This window comes from Myotis myotis, unplaced genomic scaffold (genome assembly GCF_014108235.1).
Source record: "Myotis myotis isolate mMyoMyo1 unplaced genomic scaffold, mMyoMyo1.p scaffold_m19_p_8, whole genome shotgun sequence".
Taxonomy (NCBI): Eukaryota; Metazoa; Chordata; class Mammalia; order Chiroptera; family Vespertilionidae; genus Myotis; species Myotis myotis.
The window spans coordinates 43,690,553-43,714,841 of record NW_023416390.1 but is presented as its reverse complement, the minus strand read 5'-3'; the positions used below and the strand labels follow the sequence as shown (position 1 = coordinate 43,714,841).

General features: G+C 42.5%; 1 protein-coding gene across 2 annotated transcripts in view; it reads right to left on the bottom strand.

Moving 5' to 3' along the window:
• Positions 1-384: 384 nt before the first annotated feature.
• ATF2 (activating transcription factor 2) overlaps positions 385-24,289 on the bottom strand; it is a 103,687-nt gene continuing 79,782 nt past the window's right edge. The window contains exon 14 of one of the 2 annotated variants that reach the window (XM_036319012.1): positions 385-491. In XM_036319012.1, coding sequence (XP_036174905.1) covers positions 400-491 — 92 coding nt within the window. In that variant the 3' untranslated portion in view covers positions 385-399. Of the gene's footprint in view, positions 492-20,111; positions 22,655-24,289 lie in introns of those variants that run through there. The other variant, XM_036319011.1, reaches the window with a different exon arrangement.

Sequence of the window (24,289 nt, the reverse complement as noted above, 5' to 3'; positions counted from 1 at the left end):
GAGAAAGAGCAGCTCTTAAAGGGAACAGAGGGCATGCATTGAACATATACCATAAAAGAAGTATAATCCATATCCGTCTATATTTTATTCTAGCACTTTTATGGTTTTAAGTGCTCCCTACATCTGAAATTCATTTTTGTATCAGGTATACCATAGAACTATCACTTTGTTTTATTTCATATTTTATTGCAAAAATTGTTCCCAAATTTGAAGGAAAAAGTTGAGCTTGTAACAAAATTGCTATTGAAATGAACCAGATGTCTTACATCTTAGATTGCTTCAAGGATTTGGATGACTATTGCTGTTTAAATAATGTTTATCTGATTGTTGGAAATTCCCCTTGGTTATATGTTTTGTTGTTGTTTCTTACCGATGACAAAAACGGGCCACAGGAGGGAATCAGCCAGACATGATCACTGTCCCTGATGGTTCATTGACACGAGGATGGGAGCCACCACCAGGCCACCGTGTTCCAGGAATTCTGTCCAGACCTTTGGTGGAGAAAAACAGCTGAATTCAGAAAGGCACTAGCAGTCCAGTGCCCGCCACATCCTTCCCATCCCTTTTTCCTGTGGGAGAGGGTATCTCTAGATTAGATAAATCACAGAGATGACTGAAGAAGCAGAAACCAGTCCAACAAACAAAAAACCAGACAAGATTGCTGTTAGAATTTATTTTGAGGGGGCTTGTCTTTGCCAAATAAGATAATTTTAAAATTAATTAATTATATCGTGATTTTTTAAAAAACCAGCCAAATAACTCTAGGCAAATTACTTCTTTGATTCTCAGTTTTTTCCCCCACTTACTACATGTCCCTGTTGAACTCGGTGATTTTGAATGTTCCTACAAACATAAGCATTCTGATGTAGTCATTTACCAGTTTCCTGTGAAGGGATGAGTTGGGTGTATGAAACCATGAACTAACTAAATGCTGCATTCCCCCAAGGCATTCCACCTCCACTAGAGCCAACACCTTCAAAGACTAACTTACCAAAGACACACTAAGAAATTAGCACACATTTCATAATTTCTCCAATAGTGATGCGTGGAGAGGAGGAAGATCACCTCTTTGCCCAGCCTGTAGTGGAGACTGCAGAGAACGTTTTATTTATTTATTTTTTAAAAAAATATTTTTATTTGATTTCAGAGAGGAAGGGAGAGGGAGAGAGAGAGAGAGAAACATCAATGATGAGAGAGAATCATGGATCGGCTGCCTCCCGCACGCTCCACACTGGGGATCAAGCCCACAACCCAGGCATGTGCCCTTGACTGGAATCGAACCATGACCTTTGGGTTCACAGGTTGACACTTAACCACAGAGCCACGCCAGCTAGGCTGCAGAGAACATTTTAAACAGATTTTCTGAAGTATAATTGACATATGACAAATTATGCATATTTAAAATGTACACTTTGATATAATTAGACATCTGAGTGCCCATGAAACCATCGCCACACTCAAAGTAGCAAACCTATCCATCATCCCCCGAAGTTTTATTATTCTCCTTGGTAGTCCCTTCCTCTAGCTAGCTGTTCCCCGGGAAGACCATGGACTTCCTTCTGTCACTATGGGTTTCCTTTCTGTCACTGCAGCTTAGTGGTCGTTTTAAAGAATTTTACAGAAATGGAGTCATGGCCTGGGTAGCCTCTTTGGACTGGCTTCTTCCATGTAGCATCATTATTTTAGATTCACCCATGCCGTTGGGTGCATCACAGTTCATGCCTTTTTATTGTGGCATTTCACCTGTGTCCGGTTTGGGGCCATTCTGAACAAAGTTCTATACACATTCACGTACAAGTCTTGACACGCATGCTTCCATTCCTCGTGGGTAAATACTTAGGAGTAAAATGATTGGGTCAGATGATCAATGCATTTTTAAAGTTTTAAGAAGTGTTTGTCAAGTGGTTGTGAATTTCACATCCTCGCCAACAGTGCAGGAGACCTGTCCCTCCACATGCTTGTCCACACTTGCTATGGTCAGTCTTCTTCACTTCAGCCATTCTAACAGGTGTGCAGAGGCATCTCAACATCTTGAGCAAAGAGACATGATGGGGCCTGGGGGGAAGGTTGGTGCTCATTCGTGCTAGGGAAGGCACCTTCCAGTTCATCTCATGCTCCTTGGATCCCTCAAACTAGTGATCCTGGTTCTTTAGCTGATTTTATGATTCTACACACCATCTGTGCCTTCCAATGCATTTCCTTTACCTTTGAGGTAGCCAGAATAGGCCTCCGCGCCTGTAACCAAGACTTCCATCTGCTGTTCAGTGGCTCTTGTTGACCCCTGCCTGGCAGGCTTTCCCTCATCTTCCACTGGTAACAAATCCCACCCACCCCCTAACCACAGCATCTTTGCCTCTGATCCTATTGCCTCGAAACCAAGATGGATTCCTCTTATACTTTGGCTATATGAACCAATAAATCCCCCTTGTGACTTCATCTAGTTTAGCCAGACTTCTGTCACTTATGATTGAAATTACTCTGCACCAAAACTTTCCCCTTGCTTAAATAATTGGACCTAAGATGATTTAACAGAAGTTCAGGTAAGACAGACCCTGAGCTGACCACAAGTTCATTTTGAGCTGGTAGAATGGCAAGACTATGATAAAACACTCAAAGATTAGACTGTGTTCAGGGGCTCAGGGGAAGGACTTGCTCTCTACCCACGAGGGCTGCCTTGCAAAGCTGCAAGTCCCTGAGCCCCAGAGGAGCTAGGTGAACATAGTTTGGGGACACATGAACAAAGAATCCTAACTGTGGGAGGGATGGATCAATCATACATGACTGCTTTGTTTCATTCCACATCCTAAAATAATGTGACTATTTTTCGGAAATTTTGTTTAGATATAAAGGAGGTTAGATATAAAGAGCTTAACCAAACACTAGTAGACCAACGAATTGCAACTTTTGATAAGTAGAAGCAGCTGCTACAGTGTTTGCCTTTTGCCCTAAAGGCCCAGTGGGAGAGGAAAAAGCCAGGGCTGCCTCCCAGGGCAGATTGTTTGCAGCTGGTCCTGTCTGCGGGCCTGTCCCCATGCTGTTAGTGCCGAGTCAACCTTCACTATTGCGCAGACGCACACCGCAGCCTTGGAAGGGCCCGGAGAAGGCACTGGCCCTGCCCTGGTGTGAGGCTGAGATGAGGTTAGACGTGAACTCATCTAATTGCTGTGTTTCATTTCGGTCGCTTCCCTCTCAGTCCTGGAGGCACAGAAGACAGAACTAACAGCGCAGATCCTATCTTCGAGTGCATTTCTTTCTAAAGAAAGAGTTGCCAGAACATTTGCTTACAGAACCACTGCTGGCTGGCAGAGCCCACGCGAAATGAACACAAAGGAATGAAAATGAGTCAGGGGGACCAGAATTACTGTTTACTCCACAGCGAAAGTGGTTTAACTTTTCTTTAGAACAGAAAAAACACACACCCTTTCTCTTGTTTCCAAACACTACTCCACCTCCATGCTGCTTTTGAAAAAGAATATATATATTTTACACAAAGTATGTATATTCTTCATATATATGTACTAGAGGCCCGGTGCACAAAAATTTGTGCACTCGGTGGGGAGGGGGGTCCCTCAGCCCGGCCTGTGCTCTCTCGAAGTCTGGGACCCCTCGGGAGATAACGACCTGCTGGCTTAGGCCTGCTCCCGGGTGGCAGAGGGCAGGCCCAATCCCTAGGTGCAGCCCCTGGTTGGGCTCAGAGCAGGGCCGATTGGGGAGTTGGGGCGCCGCCCCGTCATGCACAGAGCAGGGAGATTGGGAGGTTGTGATGCCACCCTCAGTCACGCACAGGGTAGGGCCGATTGGGGGGTTGGGGCACCGTCCCCTGTCACACTCAAGGCAGGGTCGATGGGGAGGTTGCGGCGCCACCCCCTGTCACGCACAGAGCAGGGCCCATCAGGGGGGTTGGGGCTCTGTACCCTGTCACGCACAGAGCAGGGCCAATCAGGGGGTTGGGGCACTGCCTCCTCTCACGCACAGAGCAGGGCCCATCAGGGGGTTGGGGCACCGCCCTCTATCACCCACAGAGCAGGACCGATCAGGGGGTTGGGGTGCTGCCACTCTCACACTCAGGGCAGGGCCAATGGGGAGGTTATGGCTCTACCCATCACACACAGAGCAGGGCCCGTGGGGGTGGGGGGTTGGGGAGCTCCCCCCTATCAGGCACAGAGCAGGGCTGCTCAGGGGGTTGGGGCGCCTTCCCCTGTCACGAACAGAGCAGGATGGATAGGGAGGTTGAGGCCCCGCCCCCTGTCACACACAGAGCCACAGGGCGATCAGGGGGTTTGGGCGCTGCCCCCTGTCACTCTGATCCCGGTGCCGGGAGGCATATTACCCTTTTACTATATAGGGTAGAGGCCTGGTGCATGGGTGGGGCCGGCTGGTTTGCCCTGAAGGGTGTCCTGGAGCAGGGTGGGGGTCCCCACTGGGGTGCCTGGCCAGCCTGCGTGAGGAGCTGAGGGCTGTTTTCAGGCTGGGAGTGACTGAATTTCCCAACCGCTCCTTTTTTTCTTTTTTTTCTTTTTTATTCTGGGCCAGCTTTAGCTTGAGGCTTGGCTCCAGCTCTTAGGTCTCCGCGGCTGAAAGTAGGTTTCTGGCCTTTGCATACAATGTTGCGAATCTGCTGGCTGAAGTCCGGCGGTATTTGTTACAATGTTTGAAACTGCAGGCTCAGAGGCCTGCAGCCGCAGGCAGGGAACGTTGGTTTCCTCTGTCACTGAGGCAAGCAAGCCTCATGTTTGTTTCAAGCTGCCTGGCTGCCGGCCGCCATCTTGGCTGACAGTTAATTTGCATATCTCGTTGATTAGCCAATGAAAAGGGTAGCGGTCGTACGCCAATTACCATGTTTCTCTTTTATTAGTGTAGATGTGTGTTCATAAACACACACACACACACACATACATATATATATATATATATATATACCGATAGTATATTGAAAGACTTATTTAAAAATCTATTTCTTGTACATTGTAGGTTCAAACGGCAGTGAAAAACAGCCATGGACATTTTAATATATGTGTGTTTATAGGAAGAAAAGTAAATATCTTGTAATACAGAAATTCTTAATTCATTACAACTGTTTATCCAAATAGAGGCAGCAAGAGGGGTCAGTCAGTGAATCATTTAAACCTCTTGAACCTCTATTGTTGTTTTCCCTGGCAACTTTTTGTTTTGTTTTGGAGTTTGCTTTCTCTAATTATAAGAGCAATATAAAATAATTGTAAAATAATCTGGAATATATGGAAAGTTATGAAAAACTTCCTAGGTTCAGAAAATGAATATAAAAACAAAAATGCATATTCTAGGTGGTTAATTTTACATTTATTAAATGTGCTCTATCTGTTGTTTCTCACAATACTTCTGACACCAAATGTGTTGGCTTTTTCCCACACCCATCGATTCTCCCACTTCCCAACCGGGTAATCTGCAATTCAATGCTGACCCTCACTGCCCGGAGCTAGCGCAGGCCCCAGAAGACCGCCCAGTCAGAAGCCCTGGGTTGTCACCTGTACTTCTGACCAACCAAACGGCTATCAATCAGGAGTTCCCATAACTCCCTCCTCAGATTCCAGGTTTGGTAGAATGGCTCACAGAACTCAGGAAAGCACTCCAGCACCTTCACGTGTTCATCAACTTGGAAGCTCTGTCAGCACCGTGGGTAGAGGTGTTTATGGAGGTATAATTATGTAAACATGGTTGATGAAATCATTGGCCATTTGGTGATTAAGCTCAATCTTCAGCCCCTCTCCCAGCAATGTAACCCTTAACCAGTCAACCTGAGATAATCCCCAATAAAACCTCTCCCATCCCCCAGAGGTCGGTTACCTAAGCCTGAACCAACCCACTCTCTGCTAATAACCCTCCTTTTCCTGTCCCCTCTCAGCCTGTAGAAACCTTCCCTTTTCTGTAGCTCTTGGGAACGCCTTTCTATCTGCTCGATGGGATGCTGCCCGATTCATGAATCATTGAATAAAGCCACATTGATCTGTAAATGTACTCAGTTGAAATTTTAACACTGGTTAATCTCCTTTTGAGAATCTCAAAGCAATTTAGCAATACTCCTCTCTGTCAAAATAGGAGTCTTCCAGTGTTTACAAGCATACAGATTCTTTCTAGCTCTGAGTAGTCAGTACCGATTGATTCCTCGTAAGTGGTCTCAGAGAGCCAACGTACTGATCCAATCTGTTCATAACTTTGTTGACCTTTGATGGAAACAGACTGACCAAAGGGTTCTGGGTCAGACAAGAGAAAGCCAGAATTTAAAGACCATCAGCCAAGTACCTGGATATTTCATATAAATTACAATTGTTCTGCTAATGGGCTTTTCTTCTTTATATACGCCTTGTGTGTGGGGGCGGGGGGCGAGTAAGGTGGATACACACGCAAACACACACACACACATGCACACACGCACACACGTCCCCGGGTAGAGGGGGTGGAGCTCTAAGTGTGGTCCTGAAGAGAAGAATCAAATCATCTGGAACAGAAGTTCTCAACCTGTGGGTCACGGCCCCTTTGCTGAAATGTTGCAACTTAAATTTTGTGTTAAGTTGAAACCCTCTCTAGTTTTAAACATATGCTTTAGCTAGAGCACTGTGATAGGTTAACTTCCCTGGGCTCCCTGGGCACTGAAACTCCCCTGCAGTCTGGGTGAACCTTGAGGTAGAGAAGTCTGGTTTTGTACCCCTAGGCCCCCCAGTTGGGGGATTAGTCACATTTTCCCCACTCTGTTCCCTCTGTCTCTTTCAAAAGTATCAAATAAAATCAAAATGAAAAAGAAAAAAAAGAAAGAACAGACCTGGTGAGAAACCTCTTCTGCTGACAGGATCCTCGGAGGAGCTTGAGAAAAGGGGAGGAAGGACACCCAGGACCAAGAAGGGCCCCCGCAGGGCCACGGCCTCTAGCGGACGTCTGCCCTCTGTCCTGGCCACCAGGCTGAAGTGCCTCAGAACCACAGACATTCTCTGCCTCAGCCCTGAGGTGCCTCATATGTCTTTTTTAAAAATATTTTTTTATTGATTTCAGAGAGGAAGAGAGAGGGAGAGATAGAAACATCAATGAGAATCGAACCTGCAACCGGGTCACGTGCCCTTGACAGGAATGGAACCCAGGACCCTTCAGTCCGCAGGCCAACGCTCTATCCACTGAGCCAAACTGTGGATAGAAATGAAAAAGCAGTCACCGTTTCCAGTCTCCCATCGCGACGCACCAAGAACAGCCTCCCTGATGGACCACCCCTCCCCACTCTCACCTGGAGAAGCCACACTAGCCTTTGCACCTGCGCCCACTTTAGCTAATCCCCGCGCAGCTGGGAATCCGAGCCTCGCCCTGGGAAGGCTCCGGGAGAGGGGAGTGGGAGGAAACCTGCAACGGCCCGTGGACCCCGCGTCCACACTCCGCCTGCGAGGGCGCTCAGCGCGGGTAGCTCCCCGGGCCAGCCCCCAGTCTCAGAGTTCAGAGCTGCTTCAGCGTCCTGGCCTCTTATGTCAACCATGACTTTCGTTCAAGTACGGTTCCCCTGCTATCCAAAGCAGAGCGCTTCCCATGAAAACTTTTGAATTAGGCGTAAAACGAAGAAGCAATTACATTAATTTATATGGAAAAAATGTAGAGTCTTCCCAGCCCCCCTAAATAACCTACCAAATCGTATCAAATAACACTAACATGCAGTAAAAACAGTGCCACTCCTGCTGCTCCGGGTGCAAACAAATGCTGAATGCAACCTTTGCCTGTTTTGTAAAAGTGAAAATCCTCTCCGTTAACGAAAACAGCTACTAAATGGTGGTCTTTAGCAAAAAAGTGGTGTGACATGAACTTTCAAAAAGCAGGGGATAGCTGGACTCCCTACAAGGCATTTTGCAGTGCGCCCTTGCCCAGTGGAAATGGAAACACATTTAAAATCATTCCTACCTACGTCCGTGAAGTCTTCCTGCATTTCCCAGGCCACTTCAGGCTGGAAGGCAGGCCTCGGCGTTGTGGGTTCCACCTCCTACCCGGTGTTTCTGATGCTGTGATTGCACTGGTTTAGCCAAGGTCAGGGGTGGGGGTTGCTGTTAGTTCCTCTGGGTACCCAGCATCAGAATGTTACTTCTACACTAGAGGCCCAATGCACAAAATTCGTGCAAGAGTAGGCCTTCCTTCCCCCGGCTGCCGGCACTGGCTTCCCTCTGGCCCCAGCTTTGTCCAGAAGGGCATCCGGAATGACATTCAGAAGAATGTCCGGTCTAATTAGCATATTACCCTTTTATTATTATAGATTAGGAGAGTCTTCCATGTATAAGTCTTGGTGGGGACCGATCTCCCACTACAGCACCTGAAGCAGACAGGTAAGCCCTCTCACCATTCCCTGGGAGTTAGTTAGCATGGGCAGCTGCGCCACTCAGATGCTGCCACCTGCAGCTTTAATTCCTGAGCAACAATGCAAAGACAAAGGGGCCCTTGAGAAAGCGTTCCCTGGGACAACAGTGTAGTAAGTGCCCAGGGGTAACAGAACTAGTGGCAGCTGCCCATTGTCCTAAAGGGTGACCCTGGCAGCTAACCAGCCCAGGCTAGTTTCTGTTCTTGGTCTCTTCTGCCCACTTGAGTGCTTGCTGCCCACTCTCCCCTTCTGTGAGACTTGAGCACCTGTCCCCAGATCCCAGGGACACCACCCATCACTGCCACAGCAGGCTCTGCAGCCCAGCACTCCGGGCTGACCTGCGGTGGGCTGCCGATCTGGTTGTGCACGAGCCGGCTTTCCTGTGATTGCTGCACACCTTCTGCTTGTCTGCTGAGAGCCAGCATTCGGCTCATTTTTGGTAGCTCCCAGGTTTCTTGGTTACGAATACATGTAAAAGCTCAGCAAGCTGGACACCAAGGAAGAAAGCAGGAAGAACAAAGTTCAGGAGGACGCGTGGCACGAGGGGTTTTTCCATGACCTGCCAGTTCCATGCCTGGACTCTTCCCTCCCCCTCTCCTAAGTCCCTCGCTCCTAAGCACAGTCTCTGCTAAGTTTCCAAGTGTTTATTTGGCACGACGTCCCATCTTTCAGCGGATTTGCCACCTCCACCTGCTTCTTCCCAGTTGACATTTTGGCTCAGAGGGAACTTCAAATTACATAACAGCAACGAGGAAGCTGTCATCCTGTTTTGCTGGCATCCCCTGAGGTCTTGTCCCCCTTGTGTGCTAGAGCCCCCGGGCCTTCGATCACTGTACACGGGCTTCTCCCGCTGTGTTGGTGAGTCTTGCCTCAGGTTCTCTGGAACACCATGGTCTGAAACACCAACTCTTCCAGGCTGCCAAGTTTCTCAGCACTTCCATGCCCCTCCTTTGGAGTCCAGGAGCTCTTAGCTACATGTCCTGCCCCGTTCTGGAGATCCTGGGCCCCTGTGAAGCTGCCCTGGGGCCACTCATCTAAACAGCTGTCCTGTCCAGGCTAAGCCGCCTCCTGGGGTCCTGTTGCGCTAGCGCCATTCCAAACACGAGGCATCTCCAGGAGGCTAGCGGCTTTCTTTGCCAGGTGCTGGAGAGCAGCAACAACCTCATTTGCTTTGAATTTCTCCCAACCTATCTGCTGGTCATCGTCACTCCCTGGCATCATAAAGTCGACCTCGAAGTGGGGGTCAAGGAACAGGCCCTCATGTGTTGAGTGCTCATCTCCCCAAAGCCTTCTAAGTTCCTCCCCAAACCAGGAAGCAGGGCCTGTACTCACATTTTGCATTTTTTCTTCTCCATGGTTCTTGATACACTTTGTGATCATTGTCCAAGCTTGCCTCTCAGTGCTAGGAGGCATAGCAAGAATCCTTTTCATGTTAAAGTGCTTAGTTCTTACAGTAGAGATCCAGGCCTCTCATTACTATTTTTGTACCCCGGGCTTTAAAATACCTGTTTTGAAAGTCAAAATTGAGCTACAACCTCTTTTTTTCTAAACTATCTCAATTGTTTCTCTGTAGGTCATGCACCTAGAAAACTATTCCTGCTTGATGGTTAGAGTGAGAGGGAGGGTAAAGAAATAGAAGTTGTATAATTTACTATGAAAACATTACCCCATTACAGAATCCTAGTTCTGTTACTTTCTAATTGTGTTCCCTTGAGAAAATTATCTGCTCAGAGCCTCAGTGTTTTAATTCATAAAACATAAGAAATAAATAGAACCTGATTCGTGCATTTGTTGGGAAGATTAAATGAGATAATACATTTAAAGTGCTCAGTGTAATATGTAGCATGTAGTTCTTACTTTTGCAGACACATAGTTGGACCTCATTAGGGAGGCCTCCATAAGAAAGGAGTTTTCAATGATATTTGGTGCAACAGGATTTTATTTGTCTAGCTTTTAACAGTTATAGCCAAGAAAAAAGACAAACAAAACACACACACACACACACACACACACACACACACACAAACCCCACCTATGTAAGCCCTTGTATATTTTAATATTAAATTAATGTTAAACTGATAATTACCTGCTAAAATAAACTGATAGTGTTTCCATTTCAAATTTTCTATAAGAAACTTATATGTTCTCTTCACTTTTAAAATACTACCACTAGGTGGTGTTTTGTTCAATTAATTAGAAAGTAACATTTCTTTTGACTCCTATCTCAGAAGGAAATGTACTGAAAAGTAAACATTACCACCTGCATTTCAGTCTTAATATTTACTTTCCTACTAATTCCAATTTTCTAGACCCGCTATGGTAAAAACGAAAAGTTTGCTTTTCTCAAGTGTTATGCACACTGTTCATTTTTCTTTCAATGAAGCGGAGATGACTAGGTCTTTCTTTTCTCCCCTGGGAAGGACCTGGGCACGGAGTATGCAGGAGGCAAGCCCTGGCACAGGAGAGAAGTATGAGTTGTTGCCTGTGTGAGAAATCACTTTTATTTACAATTCTTGCACCTTTCTTTTAAAATAAAAAATTCATGTTTAAAAAGTCAAATTCCCCTTTAAACTAAAGATACTAGACTTTTAAATTCCTTATTTAACAGTGCCTACTGCTCCTACTCTAGACATACTGAGTCTTCTTTAGTAATTTTATTACTAAAATCACTTTGTTTAAAACCCAAATTATGGATTACTTATAAAAGTACTCCCAGCTTGAGAACATTAGTTAAGTAAAATAACTATTTTTTTTTTTTCATTAGAAATAGTACCCACTCAAAGCCTTCCTTTCCCTCTATGTCCAACCTGGATTCGAACTCTAATTCTGCTACTTCCCGGCTCTATGACCTGGGCAAGCCTCCGTCTTCCCTGGGGTCGCTGTGGGCCGGCTCAGCTCTCAGCGGCTGTCCCGGGTCTGTCAGGCAGCCCCTCCGCGCAGCTCTCTCCCTCCGAGCTTCCCACCTACCCACTCCTTGCCCCGTAGAACTAGCTCCAGTGACAACACTTGCACATCCTCTATGCCCTGTCCACCCCTTCGTATCAGTCCCTTTATCAAGCTCTCCTACGTTGCCTAACCATTTAAGGGCACCACCTTTTTGCTGGGGGTCCCTGTAATCCAGGGTTCCCCTCCCTGAGGATCAGGCCCGATGTGAATCCCCCCCCCTCCCCAATCCGGAACACATTCACTTTTGTGAGGCTCTGGGACCTTGCTGAAGAGTGGACGTGACATGACAGGGACCCCATCGCATTCCACCCAGACTTCACAGCCATCTTTACTGTCTCCCCAAACCTCCCAAATGAACCCCCATTATCTGTCGTCTCCTGTCATCCCGTGCTCCTCAGCGCCCACTGTTTCTCTGATCGGAGCGCCCAGGACGGCTGGGTCTCTCTCCCCCGCCCCTTCCCACCCCCATGGGGCAGATCATCTCCTCTGTGGCCCCGGGGGAACAGGCCCAGCAAAGCCCCGCAGCGCCCAGTGCTCTGCACCCGTGCGCTAGCTCCTACCTACCCGCCCCGCAGTGAGACCCCAGGCTCCCAGGCTCCCACAGCGCACCCCGGAGGAGCGCTGCCTGGGAGCAGTTGGCAGGAGACAAGTCAGACGTGGGAACCCAGCGTTTCCCCAGGACTGCCCTCGAGGAGCACCTGCTTGGTGGACTGGGCCTTTCCCTCCGGTGGTTCCAATAGCCCCTTTACACTGTTTTAGAGCTCCTCCAAATCAACAAATAGCCCAGCCCCACCAAACGAGCGAAGAACAAAACCTGGCTGTGGAAGGAGCCCCTGCCCGGGCTGTGGGCCCCTTGCCTGGAGCGCCTTCCTCTGGCGCAGGAGGTGGGCTGGTGGGGAGGTGCCGGGCCCAGAGCCTCTTTGGCCAGAGTGACAGGGACGGCAGACTCAGAGCAGGCAGCGCAGCCACCGCCACGGCAGCCACACCTGGCTACGGAGCCGCAGGAGGAGCTGGGGAGGTGTGGGAGCTAGGAGGCCACAGCGAGGCCAGGCCGAGGCCGAGGCCGGGTGGCCACCTCCGCCTGCGGGTGCTGCACTCTCCCTGCACCTGCCCCGCCCCGCCCGGGAGCGAAAGCTGAGACCAGGTGGGAACATTTAAGTAGGCTTTGCTGATGGTTTAGGGATCATGGAAAATATAACCTACAGGAGAAGAAAAAAAAAGCACAAAGCAGCAACACAGTAGCGACAGCATCCACTTCTACACAGGGAGTCTTCTTTGTTATGGGGTGGGGCCACGACATTAGTAACAAAGAAACAGACTTTCCGGAGGAGGAGGCCCAGAAATCAGGATTTTAAAAAGATTCCCAGGTGATTCTAATGTGCAGCCGAGGCTGAAAACCACTGTCCTATAGAGTCAAAGGGGTAGTGGCCCTGTGATTACAGATGCACTTCTCAGGTTCTGGCTAGTCTGTCTCATAGAAGAATCGTTTTAACATCACACTGAATTGAAATTGGGTTGTATAACAAGCTAAGTTCAATTCCAAGAATTAAAATATTTTGTGACCCAGCTTATGCATGGCATGCTCTCTTACAATACATTTTGGTGAGGTGTTGTTCAGAATGAGAAGGTTTATTTATATTTTTGATAGATTTCCCCATCTAAATTTAAATAGTTTTTTGTCTCATTTAATACTGCATCCTTTGAGCGCTAGTTTGCCCAATATCCATATTGTCTGACCTCTAATTTTATTAGTTTGTATTTCCCAGCATATCTTCTTTCATTTCTTTATTTTCAACCTTTCTTCTTCTGTTACACGTCTCGAATAGAGTTAAAGGCTGATTGCTTTGTCATCCAACTGTATTTTTATGCTCTACTGTTGTTGCCCTCAATTTCATGATTTCCACTATATTAATTTTTTTTCCTTTCTTCCTGCCCCCTATAAAGCCTTAAAGAAGCGGTTCTCAACCTGTGGGTCGTGACCCCTTTGGCGGTCGAACGACCCTTTCACAGGGGTCGCCTAAGACCATCCTGCATATCAGATATTTACATTACGATTTATAACAGTAGCAACATTACAGTTATGAAGTAGCAACGAAAATAATTTTATGGTTGGGTCACAACATGAGGAACTGCATTTAAAGGGCCAGAAGGTTGAGAACCACTGCTTAGAGTTTCAACAAGCCCAATGAAGCCTTTCTTTTCATTATGTGCCTCAGTGTTTTCAGGGACCCAGGTCTTTTTAATCTTATTGCTCCGCCGTCTGTAAGGTGTTGACCTCACCTGTGTGACCCCGTGGCTCACCTCTAGCTGGACATTGCAGCCCAAGGAAAGAGAAGAGGGGATGGATGGATGACCCAGGAGTTGCACATGTGATTTCCATTCATCCAATGAGCTGGGCCACCATCACCTCCCCACCCGGGGAGGAGGGAGGCTGGGGAAGCCGTTGTGTGGTTATTGAGCTGTCATTGTTCAGATGCATGCCCACCCTTCTAAACGCTGGTTTTGGCGCTGGGGTTGTGGCTCTGCAAACTACATTCCTCCTTCGTCTGCTGACTTCGTGGTAAGTTTCAAGAAGAGGCAGTGGAAGGACACGAAGGTAGGAGAAAGGAATTGCTTCTTCCTTATTTGCTTTCATGTCACCCCCAAGAATGGTGCTGCACTCCAGTTGCATCAATTGGTCCCTGTCTCCAGCTTCTTTTGCCCTCCGAGATCTAAGTCAGCCTGAAACCTGTCCTCTGAGCCTTTAGGGTCTATATAACCTCAGTGTTTTCTCTCTGTTCCCACGCCTCTAGGAGTTGTAGCTGCTTCCTAAAGTTATTACCTCTCTTTTACCTCAATGTTCCTACTTGACTTTTCAGTTTTCCAACATCCATTAAACTCATTGGCTATATTGTATTCTCTCTGTTTAAATGCCAAGTAGAGCTTTGGTTTTCCTGAATGAACTCCGCCTGGCCGACGTATTAGTCTGCAGCTGGTTGGCCCAGTGCCACTAAATATTCTATTGCTGTTTAAGGAGTGGCCATGGGTACTGGGTACAACTACCTTAGAACAAACTAAGAATCTCAGTACAATTTCATTCTTCCCTTCTGCCCCACATACCTTCCAAGATTTGTTGAATCCATCTTGTGCTTTTGTTCCAGTTAATTTTTGTAATTTATGCCCATAGCATTTTAAGACCTTAAACAGTTAAACTCACAAATACAGTATCAATAATAATTTGGACTTAGCTGTACATCTCACTGTTTTTATTTTTTCACAACTCTTTCTGGTATATCAGATCTTCCTGTATAATGAGTTATTTATTGTGAATCTTTTTCCTTCCCTGGGTAATGTTTTAAGGGGAGGATGTATGTGTATGTGGGTAGGGGGCGGGCACACAAGTCTGGGTGTTAAAAAATGTCTTACAGTGAATGGGTACACAAGTCACTAGTGCTGTGTGTCATAGAATAAAGTTAATCGAGAAAAACAACAGAGAACTGGCACAGGGCCCTGGCACAGAGCTCTCATTATTGCAGCAAGCTGATCTTGGGGTGCACATGACCCAGGAGAGGGGCCCAAAGTGTTTTATATATTTATAGGGAAGATGGGAGAGAGGAACACTTAGTGGATATAACTATGGGATTGCCTGAGAAACAGATAAAGAGGCTCAGAGCTCAGTCTCTGGTATTTACCTGATTTTCTGCTGAACGGGATAAGCTGCTGAAAGAGGTGAGGGAATGAACCCCGAGAGCCCTTTGGATATCTCCTTAGTAACGTTTGCGCTAACATAAAACAAGATAACATGGCTGGGATTTGGAGTCAGAGCACTGTAAAGATTACGCTGAGATATTAGCTACGGTTCCCTGTGTCCTTGAGAACTATACGAGGTAACTTGAACCCTGATTTCACATCTTGCACGTGCCTAGAGCACTTCCTAGGATTTCTTCAAGTTCTTCCGGATTTGTGTAGCATAGTGGTCAATAGCCAAACTGCCTGCATTCAAATTCTAACTCTGTCGCCTGCGTAACTATGTGCCTGGGTTACTTAAACTTTCATTGCCTCATCTGTGAAATAGGAAGGTAATACACCAACTGTACTGACCAAATCTTTCCAGTTCTTCCCTTCTGACACCCTTGTGTTTGGGTCAAGCTATGTCACTCGTTCCTGGCTGTGAGCAGAAGTGACATTTGCGATCTCTGGAATTGCTGGTTTGAGACCCTCAAGAGTTCTCTATGTTTTCCTTTACTTTGGCACACTAAGAAGCAATGTTTAGAATAAGAATTGGCTAGTTTGCACACAAAATGAAAGGGAATAAAGAGTATCTTGTATTGAGGCCTAGTGGATAGGCCTACCTATATTTAACATTTTAGCGGCCTGGCATCAGGGTACAAAAGCATATATGTATATATATGTATATATACAGGGTGGGACAACAGGTTTACAGTTGTGAATATGTGAAACACAGTTTATTCTTGTATTATTAATTATTGCATTATTTTCCATAAACCTACTGTTGCCCCACCCTATATATGTGTGTGTATACATGTCTATATATGTATATATATATTATTTATATATATATATATCAGTTGTCTAGGTTTTTGAAAGTTATAAATTAAGAAAACAAATGATAAAATAAACCCTCCTGCCTTGATGAATATTTCCATAATTTAAAAAATAAAGTTATTTTTTATGATCAAAAGTCAGTAAAATAGGAAAGATGACTGAATTTAATTATTGCACATATTTTAGATGTTCTTTAATGGATCAACAATATTTACAGGAATAAAAAAATTAAGACACAAAATCTGACATTTGATATATTTATTTTTGCCTTCATTTCAATAAAATCACTATGTTAATATAAGATTTTCATAAATTCTGTTCTCTTGACAGTAGTGATATAAAGGGTTAAAAGCAAAATTAATTATTCAAACTATACAAAATTATAATTTTATCAAAATGGAAACTTATATAAATGCAAAAATAAAAAAGTAATTTTGTTCTCAAAAAACATTGTATTGTCCTATAATGGTAATCTATGAAAACGTAAAATAAAATCATAATTAATGAATATCAAACTTACTGCAATTTTTATTGCAATTTTAATTTAATGTCTATCTAGTTGCCAATATAAAGGGAATTGGTATCACTTCATGCATGCATTTAGACCTGAAATTTACAAATTTAAGAGTAATAAAAATTATTGATATTGCAAAATGTTTCTCAAGCACTGCACACATCTTTTGACAACACTACAAATTGAAACAGGAAAAGAAAATGGGTGTTTGACATTACTGGGAAATGATACTGTGCTTTGCAAGTTCTATTACATTTATGTTGAAAGACAAAATTTGACCCGTTAGTCTTTTTTCTTACCCAAGCATTCCCACTACTCAGATCTTTCCTGTACAAACTAGTGTTCATCTCTGACATCAGAGGTGACATGTTGTCCCTTTTGTTTTGATGACAAAGCAATGCAGGCAAGTGTCTTCCTGGGGCCTGAATGGTGTACGTTGGGAGCAGCTGGGTAAGGTCACGGGTTGTGCTCTGTCGGGGCTGAGCCTCAGATCTCAAGTGATAGAGGGACTCTTTTAAAGTATGGAGCTCAAGAAGCAGTCCCTTCTGCCCAGGTGTGAGGGGACCACAGTGGCACAGTTGAAGAAGTCATTAGCCCTAAGGTCTAAAGAATAAGACATTAAATGGTTTGGATGTCAAAGGCCAAACAGGACTAAACCTAAATAAGTTAGATAATAGAATTTTGGGTTGACTGTAATTTTTCCCATCAGTGTTTAAAATTTTTTAAATACACTCTTTTTGTACTATGGAAATTTTCAAAAACACCCAGAGAAAATAATCCAGGGTTAACAATTATGAACATTTCTTCAGCACTTTGGAGACAGTATTACATTTTCCTCTGACCCCTGTTGTAAGTCCGTTGTCATTTTTTATTTATCCGTGAGGTATCTTTTCTCTGCTTTTAAGATTCTTTGTCTTTGGTGTTCTAAAATAGTAACAGGATGTTGTCTAGATAGAGACTTAATTTTATGTAAATTGTTTCTTGTATTTGAGAATTCAGGTCTTATTTATAGTAGCTAATAGTCATTATTTCTTTGAATCAGTCTCTCCCATTCTTCTGCTTCTTTTCTTGTGGAACTGCAATGAGCTATGCAGGGACTTCTTATTCTCTTCTTTGTCTCTTTTTAAAAATCATTATTAAGGCCCAGCCAGTGTGGCTCCGTTGGTTGAGCATCATCCCATGCACCAAGAAGTTGCCGGTTTGATTACTGGTCGGTGCACTTGCCGGGGTTGCAGGTTCAAGGCAGCCAATTGATGTTTCTCTCTCACTGATGTTTCTCTCTCTCTCTCCCCCTTCCTCTCTGACATCAATAAAAAACATATTAAAAAATATTCAAGTATAGTTGATATACACTATATTAGTTTCATGTGTACAATATAGGATTCAACGTTTATATACCTTATAATGTGGTCACCATTATGTCTATTAACTATTTGTCAACATATAAAGTTATTATATTCCCTGTTGTACATTAAATCCTTGTGACTTATTTTATAACTGGAAGTTTGCACTTATTCCCCTTCACCTTTTCACACACACCCCCTCCTCACACACAGGTGCCTTTCTGTTTTGTTCATTTGATTTGTTTTTTTTACATTTCAGATATAAGATAAATCATACAGTATTTGTTTTCTTTTCTGACTTGTTTCACTTAGCATAATATACCCTCTAGGTTCATCCATATTGTTGCAAATATCAATATTTCATTCTTTTGTTTAATATTTCATTATGTATATATACCACTTCTTTACTCATTCACCTAAAGATGGACACTTAGGTTGCTACAGTATCTTGACTATTGTAAATAATGCAGCAATAAACATAGGGGTGCATATAACTTTTAATTAGTATTTTTGTTTTCTTTGGATAAATGCCCAGAAGTGGAATTGCTGGGTTGTATGGCCATTCTATTTTTAGTTATTTGAGGAATCTCCATACTATTTTCCATAGTGGCAGCACCAGTTTACAATCCTACCAATGATAATGGATAATGCAAAAGGGCTTATTTTTGGAGAATAATAGTATTGATAATTTCCTCAGTTCCTCATAGACCTCACATATGCATTTGTTCCCATTTATAAGAAACTCAGACAACTCTATATCATCTTAAATCCTGCTAAATAAACCCCATTAAATAATTTTTGCCTAATTTTTGTGCCAGGCTATAAAAAAGTCGATCTTCTTAATTTACATGTATGACATCATTTCTTGAGCTAGAATTTTTTAACAGAAGTTACCATGGTTTTAGCATGCATTACCTCAGAAGTGATTTTTTTCTGAAGATATGGGTAAACAATGCGATTTAACAGCCTTTAAATCGTGTATATATCCCACGTTCAAAGGCTGTTAAATCGCGTTGTTTACCCATAAATCACTTCTACTGTCATGGTAAACAACCTGCTTCCCTATTTATAATGGTTTGGCCCTCTAGCAACTTCAGTGTGAAATTATACCTAATTTGCCTACAAACGTCAGGTGGTCATAATAATCTGGCCACTCAGTGTAAATTCTTAGTGTCACACATCAAAATCTATAGTCTCAGATGTAGAATTATCAAAACTGTATTTAACAGTAAGGACATAAGTGAGAGCTAAGACATTATCTTTCCTGTCATCTAAAATACTAGTAAACATGCCTTTGCACTTTCAACATATCAGCTGTCAAACTGTTACAGAAATGCGCCAGCTTGTCTTCATGAAATCTTTTCTCTCATATCACATAATCCAAATTAAGCGCATGTCAGAATGTGTACCTTAAAATAAAAAATAGCCATGACTCTCTGTATCTTCAGATTTATTTAATCGGAGGTAAGACTGAAACATTACTCTATATGCGGCAGCAAAACTAGTCTTTTTCTTCAACCAGCACTAACCACTTCTAATACCATGTAACACACAAGCTACTTACTGTGTTGTGTTTCCCAGCACACACCCTCCCCTGCCATGTAGAATGAATGCAAGCTTCACAAAGGCAGGATATTTGGGTACTGCTAATTGGTGTATTCCAAGAGCCCTAGAACAATGACTAGCACCTAGTAGCACTCATTCACTGAATAAAATGATGTGATAGGAGCCCTGGCCGGGTGGCTCAGCTGGTTGGAGCATCATTCTGTTGAGTACACCAAAGTTTGATTCTCAGTTGGGGTGCATACATTGGGTGAGAAATGATGGCACAGATTAGGGTGATTGCAGTGTAAATGGTGAGATGTGGCTGAATTCTGGTTTATTCTGAAGGTAAAACAAACTGTTTCCCAGTGAGTTAGCTGTGGACTGTGAAAAGAGGGGAAATGAGAATGACAAGGTTGTTCTGGCTTAAGCAACTGGAAGAATGGAGTTGCCATCAGTTAACTTATGGAAGACTGTGGGAGAATTCTATGTGAGGGTAGGGTGGGGGAAGACCAATAGTTCAGTGTTGGATATGTTACTAGTATATTTAAGATGTTTTGTCAGGGATGCACCAAGAGACACCAAAGGCTGGTGGATCTGTGTGTGGGTGAATTTGAAGGAATGTTTCAGGTTAGGGACCTGAATTAAAGATTCATTGTACATTAATGGGGCTTAAACCGAATGCTGAGAAACAGGAATAAGGCCTGAGCACCCTGCAGTGAAAAAGTCTTTGAGAATGAATAAATTTTATCACAGAAATAGAGTATCAGGTTCTTCTCAGGTGATAAATGCCCGAAGGAAAAAAAAATATCATCAGGTGATGCTACTTTATGAAAGACAGGTAAGAACAAGCCAATTATGAACATAATTTAAAGATAGAATTTATTCTCTGATGGTTTACTCATGCAAACTGCACATGAAAGAAAATAGTACAGTTTGTGTAACATTGCAAATATAAGGACTCAAAATGCTAGGTACAGAAGTAGTGTGACATCCTGAAAGTCCAAATGGAATTTGTGTTTATACAACTAATAATGATTTTTATTTGCTGAGTACAGACTGATTTACAATGAAAGTTTTGCTAACGTTGGTAAGCTCATTAACCGTTTACATGACTTCTTACATCTATGTAGCTTTATTTTACAGTTGCAAGAATTCCTGTTATCAAAGAACTTTAACTTGCATAAATAATAAAATGAAAGGAAAATGCACCAAAGGACTTAGGAGAGAGAAAAATTGAGGCTTTTCCTAACCCATCCAAACTACAATAAAAATAGCCTTCTTGCAAAATTCATATTTTGTGCCTTTGAGATCAACTCCTTAGCATAATTATGGAAAAATCATGATTAGAAATTGATTACTTTAAAATTATAAAATCAGTTACAAATTTAAAAAAATTTAGAATTATCAACTAAAATGTTCTCAGTTTTAACAAACCAAACAATAAGATTCCTATTATCTTCATAACTTAAAAGTCCTAAAATGTCATTTGTATAATTTGAATGCTTCCCAGTCTGGAACTTAGGCAGGTGAGATATTTCTTTGAGTTGTCAAGGATATTCCATGTAGGTTTTAAATGTCAGTCTCATTAGGAGATGGCACTGAGACTTTAGCAAAGAGTGTAGTATGGATGCAGAACAAACTACACAACTTATTATAAATGCATTATAGATATTTACATAATGGAATCCTGCTTGAATGCCAGAAGTTGCTACTGGGTAGGACTCATAACTATTTTACAAAGTTCTCTTACACACATCTACTACTTTTAAATTTTTAACAATTTAGTCTATTTTAAAATATTGTACTGTATTTTGAACGTAACTGCAGAATAAAAATAGATAATGGCACATTAGAAAACTCAGTATCCCACAGATGACTGGATAATGAGAAAAGTGTACCTACAATCATCTCATCAGAAACAAACTACATCATGGAATGTTAGTTATCCAAGCCTGCACAGTAATGACGTTTTAAATTGCAATCACCTATTGGCCAGCATCACACTGAAGGCATCGTTAAACATTCAAGCAAAGATTGCTGGCATAAACTATTGAAAGACACAAACACACACACACACATACAAATACTCTCTCTCACTCACTCTTGCTTCCCACTTTATAATTACATTGTTCTAAAGATAGATACTGATTTCCCCCCCCCACAAGAAACATTATCAAAATTTGCTACTAAAAGATGACAGTGCTTTCACAAGAATAAGTACAAGTTAGCTTGCAAGTACAAGACAATGGGGGTAAACAGTCTTAAATTTTCTAAGTAGTAATTTTAGGCTTTTCTGGCAACTATACCATACTTGATTATGCATAAACTTCTCAGTTTGTAACCTGAAACCTGAAAAAAAACACCCAAAAACCTAATTTCAAAAAATTATTAGATATCTGATAACCCTGTATTGTACATTATATAATTTCATATTTTATTAGCCTCAAAACATAAGGTTTAAAATACTGAAGTTAAAACTTGAAAAATAGTCATTTTTGAAATGATAAAGGATTCCAAAATTCATGTTTACTTAAAATCTTTACAAAGAAAAATGCACTATTCATGATCTTGATTTAGTTTAAGATTAAGTGTGCATAAAAGCACTGTATGTCTTCTACCATGTTTTCACTCAAAAAGTGTTTTCTAATGTTCTTCCTTTTGCATAATGTGCAAAATAAAAGGCAAAAAGGTTAAAAGCAACTTTCTCTTGCTAGTGCTTTATGACTTTGTTAACGTACAAAGTCAATAAGGATTTAAGCAGAACTTTGGTATAAATGATATAACAATATTACCATCACAGTTGAGGGATAAAAGGTGGTCAAAAGAAATGGAAGTGGGAAGAGAGATTCAGGAACACCCCCATTTATTAAACACCACCAAACTAAAAATGAAATAAACCACAATGAATTATAATACAATTTATACATTGAGCACAGAAAAATTAATAAATCTAACAATATTTATAAAAAAGCAAAATCAGCCTTTTTCCAGAGAATAAAAACTGTTGTTCAGTCTGATCATCAACTGCTGCTACCCCAACTTTAGAGCCAAATTTAATTTCAAGTAAAAAAAAAAATTTACAACCACAGATTTCGCATAAATGGAAACTGGTCTTTCCTTGATTTCCCTTTGAAGTCACTAATGAGTATCTAAAACTGCTGCACTGCAAGGTTTCTAATCAACTTCCTGAGGGCTGGGCCTGGGAGGAAGGAGCCATTACGATCTGTGAAAGTGCAGGCTCTGTACTCTGGTCCGCCATCTGGGTGAGGACTGAAGTGGCTACAGCTTCTGCCTTGGAGGTTGAACTGACTCCATTGGATGTGCTGACAGAACTATGCTGTATCGCTTCCGTATGTGGACTACTTGGCACTGACAGGTCTTCTGAACTATCATCTTTATCAGCAGCTGAGTGGAAAAAAGAAAAATTGCTCAGTTTCTTAAAATACTGTAAGAATGTTTCAGTAGGCTGAGTCCATATACAGAGTAAAAAGTGACAAGATATTCTGTAAAATCAGTTATTTAGAAAAGTCAGTATGATGGGAATTGAGTAACTGAAAGGTGGCTGTAAGACATGAAGTGGGCATTTTATCCCCAACAGGTCAACCAAAGGCACAACCACACAGATGGAAACATCTGGGTACCCAGTGCCTCAGAGAATAGAGCTGAAGAAATATGTGCTAAATAGAGTTAAACTGGGGTAGGAACTTGGGAGAAAGACCCCCATCGCTATAATCAAACCCTTATCAAACAACACATTTAACAAAACCAATGTTTGTCTACATCTCATTCTTATTAAAAGATAAAAAAATGGATTGCCACATGCATAAACAAAATGAATTCTTATATACAAATTACATCTTCAAATTATTCCCTCTGCAGTCTCCAGAACTATATTTATTCTAGCTGACTTTCCATCTCCTGCAGCACTGGGTGATTACAACACCTGATTCTAATGATGCAGACACATGAGAATAAGCAATATTTAGAATTTAAATGCCACCAGCTGTTACAGTTGCATGAATTAACTGAGATTCAAATAAAAATCTACATAAAAGTCTACAATTAAATATATTCAGGAAAGGGCATTCTATTTATAAAAATAAATCTAACAATTTGTAGGCTTTTGAATAACAAATCTCCCATATATTTTTTATTACAGAAAATAATCCAATAGTGAAAAATTTGATAGGCACAATACACAAACAGTTATAGTGTATTTAAGTTATGAGACACAATGACAACACAAACACCTATAAACCCAGCCCCCAACTCTGAAAGAGAACATTGCCTTAGTAACCCTGATGCTTCCTAGCAGCTCCTCTCTTTACCAAAGATAATTACTGTCTGCTATTTCTTTAACCATTCCGTATTTTTTCTTTGAAGTTTTGCCAAGTAGGTATGTATCCCTAACAATATTGTTTAGCTTGTTTACTAATGAACATTCTAAAAACAGTATCATACTGGATATATTCTTTTGCACCTTGTTTTATTCACTTGGCATTAAAATAATTTTTATTTGGTGTTTAGAAGAGACAATTAGCAGGCTTTCTATCAAATCCGAGAATGCATACCGGCCTTCTTCTCAATGGCTAAGTCCCCATTCTGAAAGTCAATTATTAAAAGGTCTGCACCCTATGAAGCAGAACTTATCCTATGATTTATAATATGGAAAGACGGACCCACAAAGCACAACTTATATTCAAATAAAATTCCTTATTCTGAGGGTTTTCTTAAATATAGTAATTTTTAGGAATTTTGACATACTTGCCCCCAATTCCTTGATTTTTGGAAAGCAGGTTTTAATAAATATAAATGAGAAAGAATCTCGCCAAAACCGGTTTGGCTCAGTGGATAGAGCGTCAGCCTGCGGACTGAGAGGTCCCGGGTTCGGTTCCGGTCAAGGGCATGTACCTGGGTTGTGGGCACATCCCCGGTGGGGGATGTTCAAGAGGCAGCTGATCGATGTTTCTCTCTCATCGATGTTTCTAACTCTCTCTATCTCTCTCCCTTCCTCTCTGTGAAAAATCAATAAAATATATT